General features: G+C 52.4%; 2 protein-coding genes across 2 annotated transcripts; one reads left to right on the top strand and one right to left on the bottom strand.

Moving 5' to 3' along the window:
• Window positions 1-54: 54 nt before the first annotated feature.
• Window positions 55-1448, top strand: L3040_004415 (uncharacterized protein; the record flags this gene model as incomplete). The annotated part of the gene is made up of 4 exons (XM_007291475.1): window positions 55-225; window positions 281-358; window positions 471-843; window positions 1051-1448. The coding sequence occupies 4 exons, from the start codon at window positions 55-57 to the stop codon at window positions 1446-1448; spliced, it is 1020 nt and encodes a 339-aa protein (XP_007291537.1).
• A 2642-nt stretch (window positions 1449-4090) lies between these two features.
• Window positions 4091-9044, bottom strand: L3040_004414 (uncharacterized protein; the record flags this gene model as incomplete). The annotated part of the gene is made up of 4 exons (XM_007291474.1): window positions 4091-4223; window positions 4274-4647; window positions 4698-8396; window positions 8457-9044. 4 exons carry the CDS (start codon window positions 9042-9044, stop codon window positions 4091-4093), a joined length of 4794 nt encoding a protein of 1597 aa, XP_007291536.1.
• Window positions 9045-9945: the final 901 nt, after the last annotated feature.

Genomic DNA, 9945 nt, shown 5'->3' with positions numbered 1-9945 from the left:
TCCGTCTCAAAGCCACCGATCTGTTAACCAACGAAAACCCCGCCATCGTCCACCATGCGCAAGAAAGCCTGCCTTACCGACGTGGTCGTCGTCCAGAGGGGCCTACGTCCAGCATCTCTCTCTCCAGTCCTACCAAATATCAAGAAGAGGAAGAGGAGACCGTTGCTGAACCTGCCTAATAAGGGCTACTTCTCGAAGCGGAGACCTGCCTTCGATGCCTTTGAGGTAAACTTTTGGCTGCAACTGAGGATGAGATGATGGGGCTCATAATGTCGAACAGGTGAAGCAGCAGGTGTCGGACAACGAGGGCAATACTCTGAAGAAGATCCGGGTTGTTTCTCCAGAGACTGGCATCCATGTGAGTGTTTTCGACTTCCATCTGCATAAGAAATTGGCTTTCTTGAACTTTCGAGGTCCAACCGCTCTCTCTGGTCTCCAGCATGACTTTGCTGACTCCAATCCCTCCACAGTCGAAAGCCTGGGCTCTCCAGATCGCAGAACAGACCGCTCCTCTCCTCCGGATCCCAATTGAACTCCGACAACGCATTTTCGAGATCGTCCTCTCCGATTACGATCTGACCCTCACCCCTCACAAATGTGGAAAGCGGTTCCTCAACATTGCAGGCCGCACCCGCTACACTTGCAGATCCCGACATGATTCAATTGATGTTGAGGATCCCAATTACTTTCGTCCGAATAGTGTAGTCGACTTGTATATATACTTGTCTATGCTTTGCCGGCAGACGTACGTGGAAATTGTTGGAGGTGCTTGGCTGTATCAGATTGGGGCTTTCAACTTCAACAGCCCGACGCTGATGTACAACTATATCAATCGGATCAACCGTAAGTACTAATTGTTCTCCCTTCAAACTTGGGCGAGGACTTTGGGCTTTGGGTGGTAGAGGTTGGGTGTCTTGTCTGCAAAGTCTTCAGGAAGACACTCATACTCTGTCCCAGGTCATGGTCCACAATTCTAGCTCTTCAGACTTTCGGAGTTTTCATGGCTTTCTGGGAAATATTCCAAGACCATATGCTAACTTGAGCCTTCAGCCTTCCACGCCTCCAACATTTCTGCCATCCACCTCCGAGTCCGCCTTACCCGCAATGCCCCCAACATCCCCAGGAAGATAATCACCACCCTCGCAAGTCTCCAGCCTAGTCTCCGCGATCTGTCCTTCGAGGTCTATGTCGAGGCGGATCTCTGTTATGAGCTAAAACTGCCTAACTACCAATACAAGTTCCTGGAACACCACGAGTTCCTGCCCAAAGAGGATATATGTGTCAAGCTGGAGTCGTCGAAGAACTGGGAGTTGTTGCAGAATTTAAGAAGTTTTGAGATGGCCTTCTGCGGGAGCTATCGGCTTTTGATTGACAGTCACAGTCCGAGGCTCATTGCTGTCCGGGAGGAGATCAAGAAGGTCGTTACGAGGGCTGCTGGCGTTAACTAGGTACACGGTGATATTGTGGGCAGGCGTCTGCGAATACCTCGAAATTCCGGTATGGTCTTCCGTACCATCTGGTGGTTGAATATGTCCTGTGTTTGGTGTACTGTTTGTATGCTTCCCATCTTGAGAGAGATGTATTTTTAATCCACTGTCTGCAACCAAACATCCTTAGAACCAGTACTCGGGTGATAAATTCATGCCAGATTGGTATATGTAACGCTCATTCCCGTTTCTATTCCCTATTCCCTATTCCCATCCATCCTGTACATCATGTGCCTCTTTTTCCATCAATCATTCGAGAATAGACTGTTTAAGTTCTGAGACTCGTCCAACACAGGAGCGACTGACTGACTGACTGACTGACTGACTGACTGACTAACTGACTAACTGAACCCAGTAGGTAGAACGAAACTGGCTCAGGGTACTCGCTCCCCTGGCCTATATCTACGATGAACTAGATCCCGAGCCGCCTGTCATCCCAACCGTTCGTTCATTTCTCACGAGCGGAGCTCTCAGGACGTCTTTCCCGACGGGCCTTTTTCCCTTGATGAGTAGCCACTCAGCAATGAGTAAGTCAGTAAGCAGCAAAGAAAGAAAGCATGAAAGAGAGAAGGTGAGCTCGAGGCTTCTCCGGCCCGGAAAATTCGCAGTTGTGATCCTTTTCGTCCGTCTTGTTCTTCTTCTTCTTCTTCTTCTTCTTCTTCTTCTCATCACTTTTTAGCGAGACTTGCTGGTGTGTATTCGTAACGGGAGAGGAGAAGCATAGAAAAAACCCCCCCAGCTAGCTAGCTAGCTAGCTGTTCCCACAAGAGTCCACGCCGGACGCAGGATGGGTGATGGCTGTGTATGGATGGAATAGGAGAAGCAGGCCTTTACGTGTCTAGGGTCTCGGGAGTGGGAAAGATATAGAACACACACACACACACACCGGTGGGGGCATTCGTGGTCCTGGCTGGCTTGCACTTGCTAACTTGATCCGTTCCTCGATGCGCTTTCCGTGTCCGCTTCCTTACTGCTGCTGCGGGTTAAGCTGAAGTGCATGTATGTATGTATGTATGTATGTATGTATGTATGTATGTTTGTATACTCAAGGTCCCTGATTTTATAAAGAGAGCAGTCTACTCTACTCTACTCTACTCGACCCTGCTTTGCTTAGCGAGGGCTTGCCTGCAAGTCAGTGGGGATATATATACACCTGTACTGTATGTAGGTTGGTAGGGTACTGCGCGAGAAAATCCAGCCCCACCTCCATCATCCACGCAAGTCGACTCCTGCCTGGATCTTGTCTTCCTATATATACACTATCAGCCCGAATCGCGAGCTGCTGCTTATTCGAACGGGTATCCTCAGATGTAAATTCGGGACTGTGGAGGTTTCAGATCGTGCCTGAATGAGATGGTTGGGTGTGTGGGTTATGGTAGGCTTCTGATGAGCTTATGGCAGCTTTTTGGGGGAGGGGGGGGAGGGATAGGAAGAGGGTGTTCCTCTTCCCGGGTTATACAAGTAAGTAAGTAAGAAAGTAGGACGATGGTGAGAGAATGGCGCCGGGCAGGATTAGGAAGGAGAAGGAGAAGAAGAATGTATGCACAAGCCAAGGACGGAGAGAGAGAGAGAGAGGGGGGGGGGGGAGAGAGAGAGTATGTAAGGGAGAAGAAGGGCTGGAGATGAAGATGGAGATGAAGATAGAGACAAGCAAACAAGCAAGCAGTACAAAATACCTGTGGCAAGTCTCTTCGAAAAAGAAGACCAGGCAGGCATACATACATAGGTGGCATCGCATGAGATGATTGCGGGCAGCTTCCTCGAGAGAAGTGAGTGTGAGATGGATGGATGGATGGATGGATGGATGGATGGGGTTGTGGTTCCATGATAATACATACAAGCAGAAAGATCGTCATCACGTCAAGCGCAAACATGGGGGGTTTTTTTTTTTTTTTTTTTTTTTTTTCTGTTCTGATTGACTGCTGTGGCTGGCTGGCCTGGCTCTGCGAATTAAAATATTTGTACAATGTAGCGCCTTCCCGAGCGAAATCCTCCCCGGCATGTTCCAATCAAGCCATCTCCCTGATCTCCATCATCCCTGGCATGAATGAGGTCCAACCTCGCTCTCCTGCCAACCCAAGATTACATACCAAAGCCAGCCAGGCTATCAGGAAATGGAAGGAGCAACGCAGCGTGAAACGAGTCCCGTTCTCTTTCCTCATCTGCAAGCCGGCACGAATCCCGCTCCGCAACAATAGAAGCGTCGACGCAGAAATGCAACGCGAGTATGGATCTCCCTCGCAAAAACGACGTGAAGACCACCAAAGGAGACGAAGAACTATTGTGACAAAAGCTTTTAGTAGTTGAGCCAGAGAAGGCCAGTGCCGTCTCTCAGGTCAAACCCTGTGAGCAAAAAAGCAAGATGCAGCATCGCAAAAGCAAACCAACCTGTGCACTTCCCGAAAAATGCGCAGCAGACGATTGAAAAAGAGATCTGTCTATTGGTCGAACTCGAGGTATCATGGTATGGAAAAGAAAAAAAAGCGAAGGAACTTTTAAGACACGTTTGAAAAAGGCCCCGCCGCAAATGCAAAATTGACCACCGGTCTATGCACAGATATTAGGATGCTTCTGAAACACTTTTGTGTATGTTAACAGAAGCCTCATGACTGGCTCTCCTTGTCGCCAGACTTGTCTGCCGAAGCAGGTATAGACTTGGTCATGGCGGGAGAAGCGGATGTCGAAGGTGGGGAGGCTGGGGTCTCTTGATCACCAGATCCTAATCCTGCAAGCAGGCTAAGATACATTAGAATCGTCATTACTAACAAGTTACAAGTGAGACATACCTGAATGCATTTGCGGAAGTAGAGTCTGCCTTTTCCTTCTGAGGAGGGGTGCCTGTTCTTGAAGAAGCTCCGGATTCTTCTCCTGCTCTGCCAAAGTTGCCAGGTCCCTTGCGACCACTGTTGCTGCGGGATGAGAACATAGATGATGGACCGAAAGACATTTGCTGGCTTGCGGCCCGGCTAGGGTTCTTGTTGGTAAGCCGGCGAAGATCGTCCATACCAACGACGTTCTTCTGGTAATCGACCGGGGGTTGGTTGCCGTATTGACCCGAGAAATTGCGGCCGTCGCCACGACCCATTTGCATGCGCCCACCACCACGTTGACTGCCACGAGCATTGTTCTCAGCGGCCTTCTGGCTAGCAGCTGCTTCGGCCTGTCCAAAATCAGTAAAGTGAAACAGAGGGGGAATGTGCAGAAACTTACCTCGATTCTGACCTCATCGAGAGTCTTAGGGCCCTTGTTATTATCCTTGGATGCCCATCGCTTCTTGCGCAGATCGATGATATCCATAAGCATGAATCTCAGACGGCTGGGCAGCTCAGGCGTATCAACCATAGTCTGGATGCGTTGGAAGTACACATCCATCATAGGTCGACCCTTCTCCGTGCTGTCCAGGTTGGAACCGATAGTCTTCAGAAGCTTCGTCAAAGATTCAATTTCAGCCTCATCTGGGATGCCGGTGTAGTCGACAAGCTTCTTCACGCACTCGTGCATGATACGCTCCGTAAGCATACTAAGCTTGTAAAGCTCTCCAATGAACTGCACAAGGCCAAGGCCACGTCGCTTGGCGGCAGCGGCGATGTAGTACTCGTCAGAAAGCATGGCGGCTTCCTCAGTCTTGACCTCTTCGCCATCACCTTCCGGCTTCTCTGGCAAGTCAATCTTCCAACCACGCTCAAACTCCTCTTGACATCGGTTGAGCAAGTATTTTCGGAACAGGTTGCCACCAGAAACAATGTTCCCGTTCTTGTCAACAATGCTCTCATCCTTGATCTCGGGACTCATGGTCTCCAACATACGTTTGCAAAATTTGGCGTACATAGAAGCCCAGTGAGCCTCGTCAGTAGCCTTCTCAAAGGTGAGTTGAATGACTTGTCGGAGAGTGCGTCCATCGGCCTCGTCTTTGGATTGAGCGGCAATGGCGAGAACCTGATCCGCGATCTTATCGAACTTCTCGGGAGTCATCTTGTTCAGAGCTGCCTTGACCTTTCTTTGAACCATATCAGGCTCCAGGTGCCCAGATGCACCTGATGAGCCGGGGGTGGGTCCAGCGGCACCAGTGGCGGAGGCCTGTTGAGCAATCCGTGGCTTCCAGCCGGTAGCGGTGATTGCAATCGGCTTTAGGTCCATGCCGGCAGTGAGAGGCATCGTCTTTGCTGCTTGAGCCTCCGATTTAGAAGAACTTTGGAAGTTGCTATCTTTTCTGCTGCCACCGCCTCCACCGCCTCCACCGCCCCCACGTTGGGATCTGCTTGCTTGGCGGGGTGAATGGGGAATATTGTTCATGGGGTTGGACATGTTACGAGCCATTTGGTTGCCACCTGGGAAGCCTGCTCCACCTGCTCGGTTGAACGAGGAAGTCGAAGGTGCAGGGCGAGGCATGGAGCCGCTGGCCATAGCAAAGCGCTCGGCCGAGGTTGTTCCGGGAGGAAGTGTCTTGCCGCCACCACCGCCGACGGCACCAAAAGAGCCCATAGCGAAAGCACCGGGTGGGTTGTTGCGTGAAGAACCCTGTCTGGGTCCCATCCCACTTCCACCGGGTCTCGCAGAGCCCAGGCGAGCTGATCCCCCATCACCATCTCCAATGAGAGCCTTGATTTGTGACTCAAACTCCATCGATGGCTTTTCAACGAAGACCTTTTGAAACTGGAGCAAGAACTCCTTATCGTACTTGAAGCTCTTGCCCTTCGTGGTGACGGCAGAGTTCAGCGCCGGGTTGGGGGAGTTGATATTAGGTGGGTAGAGAGAAGAGTTCATCAGGGTGAGGAAGCGAGCGGACTTCAAAGATTGAAGAGCAGCGCTAGGCTGCGGTGGCTCTACCGGTTTGTTGTTGAGAGGGGCCAGGTTGAGGGCAACAGGCTTTCCCCGCTTTTCGGACAGGTTGATCTTGGGGGGTGGACCCATCGAACTGTCAGAGTCTGGTGTGGATGCGCCACTACCTGTGCCCAGGGTCATGTTGGAAAGCTTAGAGGCCAAAGTGCTGGGGGTCTTCGAGCCCTCCTTCTCGGCAGGTTTGTCGCCTCCAGCGGCAGGCTTGGCCTCTGCCTCTTGACGCTTCTTTTCCTTCTCGTCCTCCAAGCGCTCCATCTCACGCTCTTGTTCCTTGAGCTTGAGATCGTTAGCAGCAGCCTCTGCCTTTTTCTTCTCGGCATTGGCAGCTTCGGCTGCCTCCTTCTCGGCCGCACGCTTCGCCAGGAGCTCTGCCTCCTTTCGCTCTCTCTCAGCCTCGGCTGCCTCCATCTCCTGGATCTGACGCTCGAGCTCTTCGTCTTCGTCTTTCTTAGCTTGCTCTGCTGCAGCAGCCTTTGCCTCGGCCTCTGCCTTGGCCTTCTCGGCCTCCGCAGCCTTGGCAGCCTCCTGCATCTTCTCCTCATCTTTCAACTTGGCGTCGGCAGCCTCTTTGGCCTCGTTAGCTTCGTCTTCCTCCTTGGCCTTCTTGACCTTTTCTACCATCTCGAGACGAATCTGCTCGGCAGTCTTTTGAGGAGTAGGGCCACTGTCACTGCGAGCAACTTGAGGAGTGGCGGATTTTGGTGGAGGAGTCGGGGTGGAGGCGATGACGGGAGGTGTTCTGGCGCGCTGCTGACTGGGAGCTGGCGACGCTGGAGCCTTAAAACTACCAACATCCACGGCCTCCCCATCGGGTCTCTTGATAATGATGGCAGCGCTCTTTCGAGCAGGTCTGGAGAAAGCTGGAGATGCAGGGTTGGGCTTCGGCTGAGGAGCATGGGCGTGAGCTACTGGAGTCATGGGTGTCTGAGGTTGTCCCATACTAGAGGCTGGTCTCTCGGACATTTGCGAACCGTTTCTCGACATTGACTGACCGCCATTGTTGTACTGGCCTGGAGTGTAGGCAGCAGGCTGGTGGAATGGAGGTTGTGGAGATGGGGGTGGGTAGCCTTGCATGTGGGCCATCTGAGGATAGCCGTATGGTGCCTGTTGCATGCCCATGCGCCCATCGTTGCCGAATTGAGGGGGGTATCCGGGGTACTGCTGTTGTTCTTGTAAGCGTTGTGCAATTTGATCAAAGTTTCCTGTCACAGGATCAAGATTAGGAGGACCCAGAGGCTCGTAGAATGGAGGTGGGGGGCCGCCACTGCTGCGATTTCCACCTAGTGGAGCCTGAGGAAAAGGGGGAAGAGTAGGCAAACCGGAACCAGCAAGATTAGTCAGATCGGGGTTCCCAGCGACTCGTGGTGCAGGTCCATTGACACGCATCGCCGCAACGGGCGGTGTAAGTTCGTGGAACTGTTTCGCATCATGATGGACCTGATTCTCACGGACTGGCAGCTTAAGCTCATCAGTCGTATAGTCGTGGCTGAACACCTGCATCAGACTCTCTTGTGGCCGCTGGCGTTCTGAGTACTGCTCATTCTTGCCGCTAAACCGGTAGTTATTGTTCTTGCCCCTCTTACCCTTGGAGACGGATTTGTAAGGGACGCATTTCAAAGAAGAAGGGCTCTGTACTTGTGGATGCATGGGTGCGTAGTAGTTGCCATACTGCTGTTGGTTTGGCATCGGCATCGCCTGGTTCATGTTGGGGGTGCCGGGCATCGAGCCACCGGGAATCGAGTTGGCCAGGTTGGGGCTTCGTGTGGCCTGATGAGGAGAGTTGGGGAATCCGCGACCTTGGAACGAGGGCGCCATGGCACCGCGAGGTGGATTGCCCGAGGGCCGGTAATTATTCTGAGCTCCGTAATTCATTTGTCCCTGGGGCGGGTACCCAGGGGTAAAGTTGGCGCTGGCACCACCTCGGCCTCCTCGTCCAGAGAATCCCCCGCGACCTGGGTTACCCGTGTGATTGCTCATGTCGCTATGCACAGATTGCGACGACTCGTGGCGATTGTGACCGACTTGTGGGTTTGATGAGGCGAGGGCTGCCTGAGCGCCAGGGCGTCGTTGCTGTCAAACACAGAAGATTAGTCAAAGCGCGCGGCGACAGGAGACGTGTATCAGACTTACGTTCTCGAAGCTACCAAAAGCCATGGGAGGGTTGTTTCCTTGAAGACCCGAGGGAGGCTTGCCACCACTCGCAGATGGGGCTGGGATTGGCGACGGAGAATGAGACGGGTCAGTGATTCTGGGGTTGGGAATCGCGATGGGGGCCGAAGTCGTGCTACCTTCAGGAGCGCTGTGGGAAACCTTGGGAGAAGCCTCTGGGACTGATCCGAATTGAATCTTCATGCCACCCACGGGTCCTCCATTCATGCCGTTTGCGCCAATGGTGACGGAACTCTTCCGACTATGCTCGGAAGAGCCATTGACCGCAGAGCTGCTGTGGGCGATTGCAGGTGCAGAGATTGCCGGTACCGCAGGTGCAATAGTTGTTGGCTTGCCGTTGAGGGGCGAGATGGAACTACTTTTGCCATGGTGTACCGGCCCAGAGCCTCCGACAGCCACGGCGGGCGAAGGGGTGGAGGAGCTCGTCGCGTTGAGTGGCGACGAGACTGCCTTCTTCGCGGTGGAAGCGTACGACAGGGTAGGCTGCGACGCGCTGCTGGTATTAGAGGCCTGGCTGGGGATTTGGGATTGTTGAGACACGGAAGTCATAGAGTGATCTTTTTGGTATCGTTGTTATGGTCGTTGGTATGGTTGTTGTTGTTGGATGACGTCGCGATAAGAGACGAAGGCGTCGCCGAAAGGCGATCGAATGAGACGAGGTCGTGAGGAGTGGAGATACGATAGAGCGGAGAGATCGCTCTCAGTGGTGAGTGTGAGTCGCGTGTGTGAGAAGATGTAGGAAGTGTTGACAGTCAATTAACAGTCAGTCAAAGATGGCCGCGGAGGCTTCTTCGCTCGTGATGAAGGAGTGTGTCGGCAGCGGGACGTCGAGACGGGCGCAAGCAATTATTAATTCCGAGTACGTGTGCGGTATCGAGAGACTATTCCTGCCGCAAGGTATCTCCTACGAATAGAAGATTCTTGCCGGAGTAGTTGGGGGGGGGGGGGTCGTTGGCAATTATGGGGGTGGTTTCTGATGATCAGAAAAAATTGGAGGGTTGGGGGGAAGGGGAAGGGAAGAGCAGGAGAAAGTTTTGGGGGGGGAAGATAATTTCCATCTTACGGCCTCGCTTAAGGACTAGCGGGCAGGGGGAGGTGGTGAGCCGGGCCTGAGTCCGGTACGGTATTTTCTACCGTAGGTACCGGTAGTAGTAGTATTGCAGGCAGGTATTGCAATTATTGCCGTATTGCCCTTTTGCAAGTCCGTATATTTTTTGATGTACGAAGCATCTCTCTTATTATCTATGGATCGACCGACTCTGCTTGTGAATCAATGAATTATTCATTCATGCATTCATTCATTCATTCATTCATTCTACTCGACTGATGTATTCGTCTGCTAGCTCAGCAGCCTCTCTACACGGTGCTACACCAATCGACCATGTTTGGCCGTCACCCACGCACTCACTTTTGGAAATGATTCAAAAGGAATGAAGTTTTGAAATTCTGA

This window comes from Drepanopeziza brunnea (assembly GCF_022702325.1).
Source record: "Drepanopeziza brunnea f. sp. 'multigermtubi' strain 214-2 chromosome Unknown ctg6, whole genome shotgun sequence".
Taxonomy (NCBI): domain Eukaryota; kingdom Fungi; phylum Ascomycota; class Leotiomycetes; order Helotiales; family Drepanopezizaceae; genus Drepanopeziza; species Drepanopeziza brunnea.
This window is presented reverse-complemented; position numbering and strand designations above follow the sequence as displayed.